Genomic DNA, 19,080 nt, shown 5'->3' with positions numbered 1-19,080 from the left:
CTGTCTTAGAAGCATATTACTAGACATTTCTTCCACTCTGACTTACTACAGTTTGATACATTCCTCTGACCAGGGCTTGTTCAGCCTGGAAGAGAGAAGGCTGTGAGGAGACCTCATTGCTGCCTTCCAGTATTTGAAAGGGGATTATAATCAGGAGGGGAATCAACTTGTTACAGGGTAGCAGTGATAGGACAAGGGGGAATGGTTTTAAGCTCAAGATTTAGATTGGATGTCGGGTGAAAGTTCTTTACAGAGAGAATGGTGAGGTGCTGGAACAGGCTGTGGATGCCCCATCCCTGAAGGTGTTCAAGGCCAGATTGGATGGGGTCCTGTGCAGCCTGGTCTAGTATTAAATGTGGAGGTTGGTGGCCCTGCCTGTGGGAAAAAAATATGCAATGTCTTCTTATTTATGTAATTTCAGAATCAAAGTGGAGTGGGAGCATCACAAAGTGAAGGTAGGCTCCTGATGCTTTTTTGCACAGTGCTTTATCCTCAAAAGTTGGAACAGAGGTGCACAAAAATTATATTTCTATAATCAATTTACTCTTAGTGCTGAGGTAAGATTTTTGTTTCTGAATACTGTGCCAATTAGGCTCAAGCTTATTAGCAGTCATTCTTACTTAGAGATTACATTTTACTTACAGTGAATTCAGCAGTCTAGAATTTGTCCATTTACTGCTTTATTTCTGGCTAATAGAGCAGTATTCCAACTTACTGAGCCAAACCTTCACATTTACAGTGAAGTTTTACTCAGTATTCAGTATGACTGGCAAAACGTGCCCCAAAAATAATTATTCCAATTTTATATTTTGGAAAATAATAAGCTGTGTTTCTGCACAAAAACGACCAAAAACATATGCTTCACTGTTCACAGACATTCACACTTCTATACAGACTTTCTTAAAACTGTAGCGGGCCTCTTGGATGATTTTCCCTAAGTGAACACACAAATGGGTTAAATAGCAAGTTTAGGATTAGAAACAAAGATTTTTCAATTCCAGTAGAGAACTGAGAAAGTTCAGTAATATAAAAAAATACGCAAAACATCTATTGCCAAAAATAAAAATTATTTTAAAAATAACAAGCTTAGAAGTTTTAGTTATATAGCAAATCTGAAGCAAAACGGATGTTAAAACCAAACAGAAAAGCATTTATGTCATTATATTTCTCTGTATATTTTCAGCAATATTACCTTTCCTTTAGGGGCACCCTGAGAAGCTTTGACAACTGTAGCACAGTATTTAGAAGCCAAGGCTGAGCTTCTGTGTCACTCAAGAATGACAGCAGTTGAACACAAGGTGAAATCAGCTAAGAAAACTCTGAATCACATCTATTTCCTCTAAACTCTAATGCTATTTCAGCACTGAAGGCTTCTGTATTTTAATGGCAAAACCAACACGGTTTGGGCTTTCCCAGGTATTCGCATACAGCCTTATGTGTCCTCCACACTCTCTCTTCTATGAAGAAATGTTCTCCAGGCCAAAATGGAGTGATCAGGATCCCTTCTTATTTCACAGACTTTTTAGATAGGACATAGAGCTTAAGATGTTCATAGGAGGGCTACAAAGATGGCGAAAAGTCTAGAGAGCAAGACTTAAGAGTAGTGCTGAGGCCCCTGGCTTTGCTCAGCGCAGAGCAGACGACGCTGAGGGGAGGCCATGGCGGCTGCAGCTCCTCAGAGGGAGCTCTGCTCTCTGGGGACAGCGACAGGGCCTGAGGGAATGGCACAGAGCTGTGTCAGGGAGGGTCAGGTGGGGGTTAGGGGAAGGTTCTGCATCAGAGGGCAGTGGGCATGGAACAGACCGCCTATGGCAGTGAACATGGCCCTGAGCTGCCAGAGTTCAAGGAACCTTTTGACAATACTATCAGACGTAGGGTTTGGATTTTGGGTGGTCCTGTGTGGAGCCAGGGGTTTGACTCAGTGACTCATGTAAGTCCCTTCCAACTTGGGTTATTCTATGGTTCCATAGTTAAGATCTTGTACCAGTGATGGACCTCCATTTTGTTCACTGTTGAACCCTATATATCTGTGCAATAAAGCTTAGCAGCTAACTCAGTCCACTAGTAAGAGTACTGGAAAAGTAAGTCCTTTTCAGAAAGTTACCCTGTGATCAGTTACCAAAAGCACATCCTAAAACTTTGCTAGCACACTAGAACAGAATTGGTGGTACAGAGGCATGCTTGAGGTAAATGAGAGAGACAATACTGCACAACATTCATAAGCGCACCGGCTCTTCCTCATTTACAAATAATTCCCAAAGTGGCTACAATAAACAGCAGAGAAATGTGCGTTCTTAATAATCTTTCCCCTTTGTTTTCCTGCTCTACCTCATGGGCAGCATGACATGCAGTAGCTGGGTTATACCGTCTAGGTACCTCTTCGGTTTGTGAAACTTTCTTTCTTGTGGATGACTTTTTCTTTCCACTTTATTTCAGCAGTTTGCGATTCTGCCATAACTTCATTAAACTCTTCAGGTCCCAGGTACTTCCACTTCAGCAAGATTTTGTACAAGTGGAAAGACGGTGTTTAGACTGACTTTGAATGTCCTTGCAGCTGTGAAACGTGGATGGCAGTGTTGCTGGAACAAACTCTCTTGTGAGGTTTCCTGTACTTTCTGCTTGCAGTATTGCCAAGAATATTCCTAGGGCAGCGTTTTCACAGTAACTTGGAATTTCACACTCCAGATGAAAGTAATGCAAAGGCAAATGACAGGCAGAGGTTTTGTTTGTTTGTTTGTTTAAAAAAGGAAGAATATTTCAGGTTAGCAGAGTTAAATTCAAGAAATGAGCAGCTTTAAGGAAATGAAAAGATTCCCTTTTTTCCCCTTCCCTTCACCAACCAATAATTTCTTACTTAATATTTCTTTCTGCTTTTCCCTGCCATCCATCAACAGTGGCACAGAAGCTGTTTCTACTTTATCTGCTATTTATTTACTGGCATTCACAGCTTCTCTGAAAAAAAGGTTCAGAGTCATTCAGTTTACGGATTTCAAAGAGCCTCTGGATCTCCACTTGCAGATAGCTGCAATTGAAGTGGTGCAGTAGCATAGCTTGCTTATGCACATTTGTACACGGACTGTCCCATCTTGGCCTGGGGAAATTAAGTCCTATAGGACTTTATCCTCTATGTGTTCAAGCATTCAGCATCAAGTACTGTATCATGTTTTACCTACAAAACTCAGAAAACAGCAAGGCAGCTCTGTTCCTCACTACCTGTATAAACTTACCAAAATAGTTTCCATTCTGTGTGTGTGAAATTGCTCACTTGAGAAATATTTTCATCTTCAGCCTCTCCAAGGACATATGTTTAACTTCTAACTTTTTTAAAAAACACCTGTTTGTCAGCAGCTGAATAACAGGAGACATATTAAGAGATGGTTCTGGGACTGCTTCTAAGCTCTTGCATGCACTGCGCCACATGCCAAAGAGTTACAGCACTTTGGTCTCGCATAGAATATTGCTTGTGTAACCACAAGGACAGCCTCCAAGCCCTGCAGATTTAATGAGTCTGAGCACACTTTTCACAATCCCATGTGTAGCAAATAGAATCTGAGACAAATATTCAAAGCTTCATTTTCTAAGGACCATGTGGATAGAGAGGGCCTAATGTTAGTGACAAACACTCAAAGGCCTTAGAAGAAGACTTAGCCAATTTTTGAATGGAAAAGTAAAGGTGCCCCAATTCCAGGATAAGATTGCTTAACACACTGACTCTTCTTGCTGCATACTTTTCACACTGTGGTAATATCATTAAGATATTGCTTAAAAGTCTCTTGGCTTGTCTTTTATTGCCTAGCACTAGAAACACACATACACAGTGACTGAGAATACATCATGTTTAACAGTCATCTACTGTTGTAAAAATCCGGATAAATTCTTTTGCTGTTTGGAAGTCTTCCTTTAAACAAATGTAGAACGGAATGAAGTATCAACAGCTCTTCTGCTTCACAGAAACCAATTACAACTGTCCAGCTAATGATGTATATTTTTCAGATGCCAAGAGTATAAAGCCAGAGTCTTCATGAAGAGAACTCTGTAGCTATCTTCTATTTCTTGCTTCTCTTATCCTATTATTCAGCATTTCATATCCTAGAAATGGTGAGGTCCAGCTGAACAATTCTAGTAACACGAGTGCCTTTGCCAAGAGCTGACATTATTCTCCAAGAGGTAAACAGCTGGTTCCACATTAAATACCAGCTTTACTCTCATGCTACTCAGGTGCCTATTCATCATAGGAACTACAGCTGAACTTCTGAGAAAAGGAAAAGAAAGAAGTCACAACCTCAGTATTCATGGAGAATAATAAAATAAATATATTACTTTTCAGGGAAGGACACAGCTAGGGAAGGAATGGGAATGAATCACAGTGAATCATTTTCACTCACTGAATATAGTACAGAAATGGTAGGGGGAGGAGAAGGGAGGAGTGTGAAGACATTTGCCTCTGCTGTTTTCTAAAGTAACAGCTAAAACTTCTTAGAACTCCTTTAAAGGTTGCATGAAATGTTTAGCGTGGATATATTTCCTGTGCAAACACAGTAATATGGCAGCACACAGGAAAAAAAAAAAAAAACAACCACACAGGCTGATTTAGCAGTGGCAGGGAGTGCTAAGATGACAGACTTTGGGAAATGACATCCAAGGTCTGAGTGTTCTGCTTAGAGAGAAGGATTGTACAAGTCACCCTGTTAAATTACGAGGCAGGCAGCCCAACACAATTCAAAGGTAATAGAGAAGTGCTACAGTCAAGCACTTTCAAAGTGTGCAGGAAGGATTCTCTATCTTCTGTCAAGAGGAATTTAATGGAAGACAATTCTCTGTGTGCAGGGAAAGAGAATATTGGTGCCCTCACATAAACTCATATTAGTATATATTCTTATCTTCTGCATAAAATAGCAATGGCTATGGAGCTGCTGCATTGGCTTAAATATATTGGTACAAAATTACATCAACAAATTAAAGGTGGTACAAAACATAGAACAGGCCTAAAAAGTACAAGCTAACTGACCACGATGTAAGAGTAGAGAAATTTTTCTCCTACAAAGCAAATGTCTTTATTTAATGCAAGTATACTATGCATGTCTTGCCTGGATCAATTTATGTACAGTGAAAGCTATGTGAAAGAAGAAATCTCTTTTTCTTTTTAAGTTTTATTTTAAAACAGTATTGTTTTTAATATAAGAACTTTATGAGACCACCTGAATAAAGTATGTTTTGGTAAAAGTCACTTGGGTCATTCTAGAGAGAAAATACCTTCAAGAAGATAAAAAGCAAATCTGACATTTTCTAAATTAGAGTTCCTTTCAAGAGAATGAACTTTTTTTTTCTTTTTCACAACCAGTGCTATGTGTAGGTCTGCATTGTGATGACATGCACAAACAGCTGACGATGAAGACGGATAAGAACTCAAATTTGAAGGAATAAAAGATTTGAGAAGACCAGCACGTAGCCTAGGATTTCAATTATGAGTGTTCATACATTTCCCCAGTTCTGTAGTTCTTGGATGAAGAAATAAATGCAGCTCCCTCTGGAGAGACCGCAGAAATTTCTGTAACATCAGTTAACAGTGTTTACCTAAGTCCATTTTTCACTGACTCATCTCCACGCTGATCTGCTACAAGTTGGCCTCTGCTCAGGATGACAGCTTGGCAGGAAACAGATTCCTCTGCTTGCTCAAGGTCTTAGTGACTCGCTAGGGCCAAATTCTCTAGCAGAGCTGGAAAACGTGCCATGAAGTATAACTCAGTTTGTTTTTCTTTTTTTTTCTTGGTCATAAAAAGGAGTTGTTGCCCTGCACCACAGAAGATGCAAGTTAGGACAGTGCTATGATTCAGAATGGGTAGGCAGAAAAATATGTGCTGGATGCAGTAGGCATGTTGGCCAGCCCATCTACAAGAAACCAAATGGAGAATGGTTTGCTGACAACATGAATGCACACTACCCAGAGGAAGGGAAAGGAGAGCTCCTCTTACTGCTCCTTACAAAATGGAAGCAAAGAGCTCCAGAGAGGATCACACCAACCAAAAGCATCCTGACACCCCAGCTCAGAGCCCTCTATTTCCTCCTCCTCCTCCCACACAGTCATTTAATTTAAAATAACAAGACCGTTGCCTTCAGCAACTGTCCATCTTTCCATTAAAAAATATCTACAAAGCACATATGCACTGAGACAGGTAATTCTTTGTTGGAGAACAGCACCTGAAGTAGGAGATTTTGTGTTTGGTCTTAGCCTCCAAAAATTCAGGGGGAACACCTGAAAAATTATAATATGGTATGAGGACCAGATGGTGAAGTTAGAAAGATAGATTAGAAAGAGGGTGCACACTTCTAATGATCTGTGCAATTAAACATTGGAACAATTTAGCAAAATTGCAGTGGATTTTCCATATGGTTTAACATGTTTTGCACTTGGACTGCTTCATAACATGGTACCTTGCAATAAATTTGTAAACAAAGTTTGGTAACAGAGACTTTTGCCTCAACTTGCAGCAAGTGCGGGAAGAGATTTAAAATTATTAACAGGAAGGCTAATAAAAAAATATTATTATATCCAGGTAATCCTACCCACTTTTCATACAATACAGGGAGATTTCAAGCAATTTCCAAAAGGGCAGGCTTGGTTAGAAAAAGAAGAAAAGAAAAATAATATCCATACAAGTTTTATAATTAAAGCCAAAGATTCATTTCCGTTTGAAACAGATGGTCAGGCAAAGGCATTTGGGATACTTTAGCAAAAGCCTGTGCTTCAACTAACGAACAAATTGCCGATTTAATCTTCCATCTAGTTGCACAGGCTAACCTGTTTATTGTGTATGACAGATCAGGAAATATCTGCAGTGTTTCAGAACATAAACACAGAACCAGTACAGATTGGGAATTACAAACAGAATTACTATTTTTAATGGAAATAATGAAAATAATTTAAGATTGCTAGTGAAGAGAAAGACAAAAAAGACACAGACGGTGACAGAAAAGAATGAAAGACAAAAGGGTTGAGGGAATCAGGAAAAACCTACCATGACTGTAATGAATAGCAGATACCTAAAGCATCACTGAGATCTTGCAGTGTAAGTAGTGCTGGATAATGTGGTACAGTTGACATACATTAAAACATTAGTCTTTGTTTCTTTAAAGTAAACTATGGAGCTATGATATTTGTACACAGTTACATTGATAAATCTTCATGGCAGCACTAGAAACATGCTTTCACACCTTGGCAAGGTTTCTTTTTCAGGAGACAATGAGGGAGAGAGTTGTTGACATGCCTTTACCTCCGGGAATAAAAGCAATTGATGGTGACTTTATACCAACAGTGTTTTTTACATCTACCCTCCCTAATTAAACAAATAGCCATTTTGGTTAACTGCTGTTGCACCAACATTTGTAATTCATGAAGTACTCATTTAAGCCAGTAAATGTCTCACCTAGACCTGTAAACAGCAGAACCTACGACATGTCAGACTTGCCCTATTTTTATTAAAGCTCTCGATGTTTTTTGTCATTGTGGGTATCCTTGTACAAAACTGTACTTTTGTTTCTATTTTCAGAAAGTACCAATGAAAAAATAATAAAATCAATGGATTTGGGCGAAATGATATCACGACATAATTACAGACTGAAAAAATTATAGAATTAGAAGACAGTACTACAAATATATTTGATATTATCCTGGGGAAAATATAACTCATCCTGTATTCAGCTGAGCATCTTAGGACACAAATTATTAAGTAGCCCTGAGTATTCCTCTACCCCCCACTCCTCCCACCTAAACCGTGGACACAGGTAGCAATGTATTTTAGAATGTAATCTTCACCCCCTCACTCCATTAGAATGACAAGGAGAGCATCCATTAGCTCTCTTCATCTCCAAATTCAGTATGTAGCAGCTACACAAAGCAATCAAGAGACTACCAGTAGTACCTGCATTCTGATTTAACTACTGCTGCTGCAAAACTCCAGCAGAGCACATCTGATGAAGTGTTTGAGGAATGCTGACCTTATGGTTTAAACATTAGGCTCCGGTTCAGGACACTGGGCTTTTGCCAGTCTTTGCCAATGACTTCCTCTGTCACCTTGGAACAACCTGTGTCTCATTTTCTGTAGGTAAAACAGGGACAGATGCAGTGCCCTGCGCTGTGAACTGCAAGGGTGGATTTAGTAAATGTACAGTAAGTGCTCAAAACCAAGAGTACACACAGTGAAGGAAAACAGTTGAAGAAAAAAACTAGGTAGCGCATCACAATAAGTGCTTCTGTGGGACAGAGCAAGTGTCATCACTCAGCAATGATAAATCACCAGTCATACTCAGAACCAAGAAAATCAGAAGGAAGATTTGTCCACAGCGATGGAAAGCAGCTATCTTGTGGCACCGAACACTCACCTACATGAGCTTCAAAGTGTACAGTTTGGAGAATGCAGCTGTTAGAATACTCATCGTGCCTGCTACTCTGAAGTGTGTCCGAGTAAATTTAATACTTGTGATTTAAGTAAGTGTGAGTTAAACAGTGACTATTCCCATAAATCATGAAAAGAGAAAAAATGAGTTCTGAAAAATTTACTGCTTAGAGGAGGATCTCTGTATCTTCCCTAAGCTATAAGCATGGGTGCTACCAGGTTATTTGGGGATGTAAAATATAATTAGTTTATTTGCTATCCTCTCTATTGATACAGTTTCACCTTCTGTTTTGCTCAGAGAGCTTTAGAAAAAGGCTACAGAAGTTGAAACATGGAATGGAATTGCTCTGAGAAAATCTCAAAGTCTTTTTTTCAGGGAAGCTCCAAACAAGTTTTTGATATAAATATATATATATATATTTCCCAGTGTAAGAATTAAAAACACAAGTAGTAACAGACACACTGAACAACAGAAGCACAAGGGAACTTTGCAGCCCTTTCTCTGCCCGGGCTCCCCAGCTGAGAAGTGCCATCCTGAGACCAAAGCAGCAGGGGATGCTCTAGGCTCAGTGCTGCCAGCAGGGCAGGGTTTGAACGTTACTGCTGCCGTCCACCACAGCAGATTCAGGCTCCCTGCACTCTTTGGTGCAAAATTGTTTTGCTGTTCGAGCCAAGCAATCGACGAGTTACTGTAACTCTGATGGTGCAAACAAAGCATACACCAAATTGCACTGGTCAAAAGGCTTCTCAGTAGGCCTTCAATGTAGCAATTAGAAATCATGATGAAAAACTTTCATGGGAAGCCCATGCAGAATGACAGCAGACAAGATGTGCAGGTGACACAAAGGTGGGTGGAATGATATACAGCCAGGGGGTCAGGGCAACCACAAAGTGATGAAAGGTACTCAATAAGTTTAGCAAACTTCATAAATTCAACAGAATGTGTTTTACTGAACTAGTGCACAGAATGAAGATAACAAGGAATGAAGGCATACTGGGATGAATGGTTAGGGGGGTGAAAACCCTTAATTCAAGAGTCACAGAGGACATGCACTTCATCAGAAGCAGTGTACTCCTTACTGCTGAGGAGGTGATATTTGTTCCTTCATATGGCTTGAATGAAACCAATACTGGAATGTTGTATCCACTTCTGACATTCATATTTTTCTACCAAAAAACTGGAGGTGTGCAAAAAAGCTTCAGCTTCTGGAGAACTGGAGAAAGTGCCATAGAATGCTTACACTATAAGGACTCCATCTGTTGGGCTTTTTTAAAAAAAAAAAAAGTTAAAGATTGTATACAGACGTATAATCAAAACAGGAAAATACAGGTGCCAAAGGACCATTCAGTCTTAGGAATAAAGGCATAAAAAGGCAGCACATTGTAGCCAGATTAAAAAAAAACCTTCAAATTAGAAATGAGTTACACATATTTTTACCTCAGATATTAAGCATTACAAGCGATTTAAAATTGGAAGTAATGGATTTTTCATATTTTTTCTGCTTTAAATCAGAACTGGGTGCTGTTTTTTGAAGTTTAGCCAAGTAACTTTTATCTTCTAATTAAGCAGAATTTAGTAGGTTTAAGTTATTAAACGGGAATTAAAATACAGAAAATGGCAACCCTGCAAGCTTGTGCCATTAGCAAGACACTGCATTTAAGAAGTCTACTTTATAAGCCTGGGTACTTCTTGGGAGCAACCATGACAAATTTGAGAAAGACAGAATTTTAGCTGGACTTTAAGGACTGTCTTCTACTATAAGTTCTGCTACTGGCCTTTGAAGGCGTGGATAAGAAGGAAACAGATGCCAGTGATATCTCAATCTGTTGAATCAGCAATAGAGAAAATCTTCCTCTGATTTTAATATAACATGAAATTGTGGAAGAAAGTGGTAGGAAAAAAGGTACAGAAACCAGAAAATGTACTGTTTCATCTCAACTTGCTTGTTATCTGGAGGATAATTATTGGAGCTAGGCATACTTACATGCTAAAAAGCTTAATGACTTTCATGTTAATGACTCACTAGCTTAACCTGTGAGAGGTTGAGGAGAGTGGTGGGAGTGGAAGCAGCATGACATGTTCCTCCTTTACAGAAACCCAGAGGAGGTTTGATGTAAACCAGGCACTTTTTGTTCTTGCGCTGCTGTTCAACACAGGAGGGTGCCGAGCACATTTTCACATCTGATATCGAAAGCAAAATTAATCATTTGGCCTTTTTCCTTTCAAAGTGAACTCAAAAAACCTAGTGGCAGTACAAATCTCAAACAAATTGAGTTTGAAGAGAGCAGCTGCAAGGTTGTGAGTTGCTGAAGGCATCGTGCTGCAGGCTGGGGCTGCGTGCTTCCTCCATGGCCCCGCAAGACCTTCTTTGTGAAGATTAACTTTTATTTTATCCCCATGCCTACAATGGATACTATTCTCTGCTGCCAGAACAGTGTGGAAAGGATTTCAATGTAATTTTCAAATCCTTGGTAGCTACACACACAGTAATATGAGATCAATTATTCTTGTATACTAGAAATCGGTCTGGATAAGAGATTGCTCAGCGATTACTTCAGAGCATAAGAGATTTGGTAAAGATAAACAGCCCTGAACAATAAGCTTCAATATTTTCCTTATCAAAATTAATTCTATTCACTCCATCCAAAGTGATAAAATGTAATGAAATTTGCTAATGAAAACCAATGAACCAATCAATATAAAAAAAGGTATGCTGTCAGAAAAAGATTTAAGAGGGTTGCCCAAAGGAGAAAGTTACTACTTACACCCTCAGCCTTGAAGTTTTGCCAGTATTCAGAGATTGTAAAGTTGATTTTCTTAGAAAAAAAACCCAGCGGGTGATGACAGGTGAAGTATTTCTATAATGACATTTCATTTATCCTCCCAAAATGATCCTTTTATGAAACTTGCAAATTTTTCATTCTGTGTACCATCCCAGTCACAGCTTAGCACTCTTCCTTTTCTCACAGGGCCATGTTTCCCTACTTCTCTAGCCACCTTAAAAAAGCCTATCTTTGTTATCTAAAACAAATTAGTCTACTGCATTGGTTTTCAGCAAATAATGGATTCTGATACTAGTTATGGCCCTTTTGAAACTGCATATTGGATACTTTTAATGGAGAACCATTCCTGATTTTAGAGTCATTTCACTTTCCCTTGTAGTTCTGTGCTACATAATCTTAATTAGCAGAAGCAAAGTTTCATTTAAAAGAATATTCATGGTCATGTCAAGTAATTCTCAAAAGTGTTCTTTTCAGACAAAGCTAAGGAATGACAACAAACATCACGGCCTACAGTAATTTTAGGTGATTATATACTTGACTTTTACTGACACTGATATTTATGAGGAATTTCAAAACCATTTCTTATTCTATGTTGATATGATATTTCAGGACCCTATTCTCCATTCTTTATTGAAATTCACGAAAACATTCATTGATCAGTTCTTTTATTTTGGTTGCAAGCCAAACTTTCATAATGTTGCCCTGATTATAACTCATACAAATGGAATTTATGAAATAGCTTATAACCGTATCATGGAATATACCTTTGTTGCAACACCCATTTAAATCCAAGCACTAAATAAGAACTTCTTTCATGCTTTAAGCTATATTTATATCTACTGTTATTAACTCATTTGGCAGAGGCGAAAACAAGCATAACTCAGGGAAAGGGAACATATTTCTCTTTTCACACTGGCCTGCCTTTTACATAACCTCTTTGCTTCATCAAGACCTTAAAATATGTTCCACAGAAATGAAATGAAATTCTTTATTTAGTACGTTGCTTTACAGGAATGGAACACAGAAGTGAAACTTGCATTACCTACCTGCTAAGTTAAATCTTATGCTCTTTTTTTGTTGGAATGTGCATTCTCTGTCTTTTCTTGGAACCAGAAAATAAAATGATTGAGAGCAAAAAGAGCAAAGCTAGTGCTGTCCTAAGAATACAGTTTAACAAGTGGTAGTCAACAGGTGAATTTCTGTCTTTCTCTGAGCTAATCCTATACTTTGGAAAAGTGGACCTCACACTGATAGCACAGTTTGTGATATACGCAACATGAAGTAAACTATATTTTATTTACTTTGTGAGGAAATATTTTCAGTTTAAAGCAAGATAACCAAGGGAGCCTGTAGTTAGCCTGTGAACGTTATATACTAAAAAAGACAAACCGTTTTTTTCAGGACTCAGATATAATGGACAACAACAGTCAGCAGAGATATAGTTCTTTGCTCACAGATCTCTATATCTGAAAAAAAATCCTACAGATCATATCATGTGTTATTATTATTATTTTTCCTTATTCAGAGAATGACCAATCCTCGTGACATTTGTAGTCAAAGTCAGTAGACCCAGCATCCCCATTTACACTCAAGAATGCCAGTGGAAGGAATTCAGTATCTCATTATAGTTCAAGAATTCAGACATATCCACGTCTTTGGTCTAATTGCATTGTTGAAGCTACTCTTTGCCATCAACCAAATCTGAAGCTACTTCAATTAAAATACAATTTAATAGAGCATCAGTTCCTAGTCCCAAATGCAGCTGTCCAGTATCTGGCATCATATGCTCTAACTTATGTTGCAGTCTCACTTTGTGATGCAAAAAGCTAATGCTATTTGTACGAGTAAAAGGCAACTCTGAAACTGTGGATGGCTGTGTAAAAGCATTGAGTGCACACTGCTGAATGTGCAGAGCAGTGAAAGGAAAAAAAAAAAAAAAGTTTATTCTTTGCAGTAAGACCACAAAAAACTAAGTTTCAAAGTTGTCTAGACGATACCTCAGATAACCCATTATGTATAATCCTGTATAGATGGAAGCATGAGTGCTCTTTCATCAGCTTGAAATCCAATCAGCATCCATTACTTTCAGGGAGAGCAACAGAAAGTTGCAGGGTTTAATGGCCTAATTCACTTTCTATACCAGTCGTGTGTCCCAGCAGATACAGAAACCTACTGGATGGCTTTAGACACTAATGACTCCATTAGTTATGATAACTCATCCTCCACTCCTGAGCTCCAGAACCCCATGGACTGTTCCTCATCTCTTGCAAGATCCATACAAAAAGACTGCCATCTTAGATTTACTTACCACTCATAGTACTTCCTTCCACTAGTCTTTACCTGTAGCCAGGATAATATTTTTCTCTCCAACTTCATGTGAAATTAAGTAACAACAACAGTAACAAAAAGCTAACATAACAGTGGTTGATAAAATTATTGAAGCATCTGAAAAGCAATTCACAGAATAAGATTGAGAAATCCTGAAAAGGACAGAACTAGTATTTTTCACACCTGCAGGCTTTTAAAAGAAATTTAGCATGAAATAATAATTTGGGGGAGCACAGATTTTGAGGAAAGGCTTCTGTGTTTCTGTGTTTCTTCCTTTTTCATGTTTTTCTTTCTTCCTCTATGCCCTGCATTTGACTTTCTCATCCTTGGGGCTGCATTGGTGGGGATTATTGTCCAGGATTACAGCTATCAACAGCACATGGAAAAGGAAGAAACATTGTCTCCCTGGTCCTTCCAAAGGTGTAGATGTCTCTCAGATCAGATCAGAGAGTTATCATCAGAGCTGGCTTTCTGTTGTACCTGCAGCATTTGTTAAATATACCTAGAAACTGAGATAACTTAAAAAAAGATCCTTCCCGCCATCCTCCCTGTGAAGTCCTTTTTCTAGATCTTGTCCAAATTTGCACAATAAATCATCCTGAGCAAAGTATTAACTGCCTTAGTGTGTCTGTCCAGCAATTGGGAGGACTGTTGCTTTTGATTCTGAGTTGCAGGACTGTGATTTCAGTGGTTTCTTTGAACTGTTTGCAGTGCTTACCTCTCATATCTTCCCTGAGATTAGACACATAACACATCCTGGGATGTAAATAACCTGTGAAATCCTGCTCTGTGAGTGAGTGTACTACTTACAACTCTGTAAACAGAAAGTTTGGTTTCAGAGCAGAGTAGTAGCACCGAAAACAAGAGACCAATTTATTGTTGGAGTGAAAACAGGAGTAATGAGTAGAAGTAGACAGGAAAATGGCACTGTGGTATTTTCACAACAGGATCTTCTCAGCAAAAGGTACAAGAAGGCATTCAAATTATGCATATTTTTAACTCACTGTAAATCCAACCTTTGCCCTAAACCTGATCAGTGTTTTGATTTTAAGGGAATCATCCTAACTGACAGCCACTGCAGCCTCAGAAAATGTACTCCTAACGTGTGCTCTACAAACACTTACATTGTGGCACATACATTTCATTCAAGAACTGATCCATTGTTCTGCTTTGCACTGTTTGCATTCAAAGACTCTCATTTTGCCTGAGAAAAAAAGAAAACATAAATAAATAATCACAAAATAAAATGTTATCAGAGAATAATGCTCCCTGGTTGCTTTAGACCAGTAACAGCCAAAGCAATGATGAAACATTTCATGGATAAGAACGATCGTTGTTTGTGTAACATTTTATTACAGTGTCTTAATTATATTATTCCAAAATAAATTAAAATATCTCAATTCATTTTTATATACAGTTTAGCATACATATCTAATTTTGGCCCTTTCTAAATGACCTCAGAAAGTCAGAAACGTTACTATTTCTTACTGAAGCTGAACTCAGTGTTTAACACAGGCATATTTCAAAGATGAATATGATCATTTATGTGTTAAAATGTAAACCAGACTGCATACTGTTTCAAAACCAGTTCCTGCTCCCTTGACCTTTTTCTTAATGTTTATTCCTGAAATGTAGATTCTTTCCCAGGCTAGAAATATGCATCATAAAAAGTGTACCTGCATTTGTCTACTTGGTACACACATTTGTGTGTACTTTTAAAAGTCCCACTTTTTCTCAAAGACATGTATTTTACACAAGACAATTTGGAGTATAATATCTCAAGAAGTTGTTATTGCTCCTTTTAAGGACATTAATGGTATCTTTAAAAGAACTGAGAAATTCTCTTAGAGAAAGGCTGAGTTCCTAATTACTCACTGAATGTTGTGCATTTTAAGTAAAGGTAGACAGATTTCTAAGATTAATTGTTCCCCTAGAGATCACACAATGGAAAAGAATTGTAACAATACTGAACACTTATGCACACACACATTATCCCTTTATTTACAAGAAATTAGTCAAGAAGTCCACTCATTAGATCTTTTGAGTGTATGCATTATAGAAGTCACTCTAAAATTTGACTAGCTTGTTTCTAAATATTTGCTAATGACAGCTTTATTCTGCTTTGTAGCTGCAAATTTGCAAATGATCAGGTTTTGATAGTATGCACCTGCAGTTAGTTCCTTTTAAAAAACAGACTGGGGACATTTTGAGTGTTGGATGTGATTTGGATTTTACTGTGCAATGTTTTTCATTTTTCAACTGCAGTCAATTTATATGAATGTGATTTCTGATTCAAATGAGATGCGGTTGGAAAGCATGCTTACTTTAAATTTTACCAAACTGTGTTACCGGCAATTTAGCAAATGAATCACCTATTTTACATAATTCATCTTGAAACTTGAATGTGTATGTGTATTGTATCAATTATCACACATCACCAAGAATATACAATCTGTACATCCATTAATCATCCTCACAGACATACTGGAAGGAGGCAAAGGTGGAGGAGGTCTCAAATCATATACTTATTGGAAGAACAAATTCTGCCTCAGAAGTTAAATGCCAAAATCATTTTTGACACAGTAATAATAATAAAAAGCTTACTGAGTTTGTTTAAAATAAACAAGGACAGAACTGTTATCTTCGATGCAAAAAAAGAGACGGACTACTTTCCTGAATGCCATAAAAATAAACTATTTTAATAGCCACATAAATAAAAAGTTTAAAGTAGATTTTTTTTTTCCCCAAAACACAAAGATGGCCTAGCTTCTGTACAGAAACTGAACAATATTCACGTGACTACTTAATTAAATAATCACTTTGTTACATTCAACATAATTGGAGGCAAATACATATTGAAATGATGTACCTGAATCATTCTCCTCTCTCATCCTAGCAGTGTCTACAGCATTTTCTTGTTTTACAGTACTCTGAGGATGTGGATCTGTTGAATAAAACTCTGAATGACTTAGTGAAAATAAAATTAAAAATCAAAGGAAAAACAAATAAACAACCCTTGCATCACCCACTAATTAGAGTTTTAATGGAAAAGAAGAAAGTATTGTGCTGTAAAATAAATTACGTCTTGCATGTACTGTAGTATAGATATCTTAAAGTGTTTAAATATTACATTCACTTTGGTGATGTGCTTTTGCCTATGCCTATAATAAATTATACGTGGCATGTGCTAGTTATTCATGTGTGCTGATAACAGCCTTCTGGTTTTACTACAAACGAGGAAAGGTTAGCACATTTAGGGAATTTGAAAAGTGTTTCTGGTTTATCTAAGAGAGACACAGTCTAATTCAAAGCAGCTTTCCTACTATCATGTTCCTCTCCCCCACGCTCCCAAAAAAGTTACCACTGGCTTCAATTTTTGCTGTGTTTTATCAAAAAATGTCACAGGTTGCTGGCTAACACTCTCAGACCTACAGAAGTTCTCAAGCTTTGTTTTTCCTTTCTCTCTATGAATCACCTGCCACTGCAGACTCTCAAAAAATTCTTGCCAATTCAGGCAAGGAACAAACATTTGTCCATCAAAAATGGGCCTTCTGAAGTTAGGAGTAATTGTGTTCTTATCTGGAATGTAGCTGTGATGGAAGAGCACCATTCTTCTTGTAGAGGAGAAAGTCTGTCACGTGGATGTTTATGCATGTTTGAGGCATGTGAGATGACAGCTTTCCTCCATAGTGCAGAGCAGGCGTTTCTGGTATATTCTGTCAGAATTCAAGGAACTTGGGCCAAGCTGCCTTAGGCTTGGCAAAAACTAGCATGCTCAAAGTCTATCCACCAGCAAGACGTGATCGGCAATGTAATGATTGTCCTTTTTTCCTATTTGCTTTTTTCTTGTTCTTGTTCTTCTTTTGCTTATTAGCACCTTTACTTTTATCTGACTTCTTCTTCTTTTCATCCTCTTTAAACCACGGACCCCAGACTCCTCCATTCAGCTTTGGGTTACTCCGTGGGTCCTTAGGTGGGTACCGAACAGGAACCGCAGTCTTATTGAACTGTGAAAGCCTCCTCAACAGCTGTTTCACTACGTCAGGATACTTTGCAGAGAGGTCCACCCGTTCGTATGGATCAGCAGTTATGTTGAAAAGCCACACGGTTTTGCCAGCTGACCAAGAAACACGTTCATTATGCCAGCGGTTGGGGCCCACGTTGCTGAAGGCCTGCGGAGGAACCCAGTCGCTATATCCTGGATTTCCGGTCAGTAGTTTCCAATGATTCACTCTGATGGCAGATTGAATTGCAGTGTTCCAGATCCCATAGCCAGCTGCCCAAGACCCATTTTTGGCTTTGGTGTAAATTGGGTCAATGTTGTGTAAGATGTCTACCCGTGGAGAACGTCTGCCTTCACTAATGGTTTCCCATATATCATAGCCATCTAGCTGGATATCTTCATCAATCTGTCCTTCGGCCAGTGTGATCAAAGTGGGGAACCAGTCTGTGATGTGCACAAGCTCCTTACACACAGACCCTTTGTTTTTCAGAAGGGGGCTATGGACAAACCCAACAGCACGGATACCTCCTTCCCAGTATGTCCCTTTGCTCCCTCGGAGAGGCCAGTTACTTCCTCCAGCCATTGGCTGGCCACCGTTATCTGAAGAATATATGATAATGCTATTGTCATAGTAACCATACTTCTTTAAAGCAAGGGTTACGTTGTTTATGGCTTCATCCAAACAAGCTAGCATCGCAGCATATCTTCGCCTGTTTATGTTATTTATGGATCGATAATGTTCAAAATACTTTCCTGGTGCCTGAAGAGGTGAATGAACAGCTTGGTAAGCAATATATAAGAATATAGGTTTCCTGGGATTGTGAGAAGCTAAGATTTGTTGCACTTTTTGCGTGTACATCTGTGTGGAGTAGATGCCATTGTCATGATCCCAAGCTGCATTATCATTCTCGTACAGGTCATAGCCACATATTCCAGGGCTGTCACATTTGAAGTGAGTGTAATAGTCACCGCTGCCTAAGAGTGAGCCAAAGAAAGTGTCAAATCCTCTCTGTGTGGGCATGCATTCTCTGCGATAAAACCCCAAGTGCCATTTGCCAACCATGTGTGTTGAGTAACCAACCTCCTTCAGCTTCTGAGGTAGCGTGATGTTATCCAGAGGTAGGCAGTTGGGCTGGGTTGGCCGTATAATGGAGTGCTGAAGGCCGGTGTGTATCTGGTACCTGGGGGCAGGCAGGAGACAGACATTTGTATCAGGCAGGGGGAAAAGGAAACCCTCAGGCCCTTACCCATGGACACCCATGCGTACAACTGATAGAAAAAATTCTTAAGCACAAAGCACTTTTTATTTGAAATATTTCAGAGTGCATATGTCAAAAACTAACAAGGTTATACAGTTAAATCTGCTGAAACAGGAGAATTGCATCTGTTTTACTTCATGAGCATTTAAAAGAGTGGTTCGCCCTCACTGACCACTGGGCAACAATACTGAACAAGTAACATGACACAGCACATCACACACTCCCCTCCCTTCTGGCCTCATTTTTAGCATTTTCATTTCCTTGTAGCTGTGAGCAATGTCAGAGAATCTCAGAGGCAACATGCTGCCTGCAA

At 38.6% G+C, this 19,080-nt stretch overlaps 1 protein-coding gene across 11 annotated transcripts in view; it reads right to left on the bottom strand.

The window, feature by feature from the left end:
- ARSJ (arylsulfatase family member J) overlaps positions 1–19,080 on the bottom strand; it is a 90,667-nt gene that overhangs the window by 33,416 nt on the left and 38,171 nt on the right. For 7 of the 11 annotated variants that reach the window (XM_046940580.1, XM_046940573.1, XM_046940575.1 and 4 more), the window contains 2 exons: positions 16,375–18,689; positions 14,630–14,709 (listed from right to left, as the gene is read on the bottom strand). In XM_046940580.1, coding sequence (XP_046796536.1) covers positions 17,288–18,689 — 1,402 coding nt within the window. In that variant the 3' untranslated portion in view covers positions 14,630–14,709; positions 16,375–17,287. Of the gene's footprint in view, positions 1–1,677; positions 14,710–16,183; positions 18,690–19,080 lie in introns of those variants that run through there. The other 4 variants (XM_046940581.1, XM_420639.8, XM_046940576.1 and 1 more) reach the window with 3 other exon arrangements.

Source organism: Gallus gallus, chromosome 4 (assembly GCF_016699485.2).
Source record: "Gallus gallus isolate bGalGal1 chromosome 4, bGalGal1.mat.broiler.GRCg7b, whole genome shotgun sequence".
Classification (NCBI taxonomy): Eukaryota; Metazoa; Chordata; class Aves; order Galliformes; family Phasianidae; genus Gallus; species Gallus gallus.
Note: the sequence above shows the minus strand (reverse complement) of the source record. Positions and strands in the feature narration are given on the sequence as shown.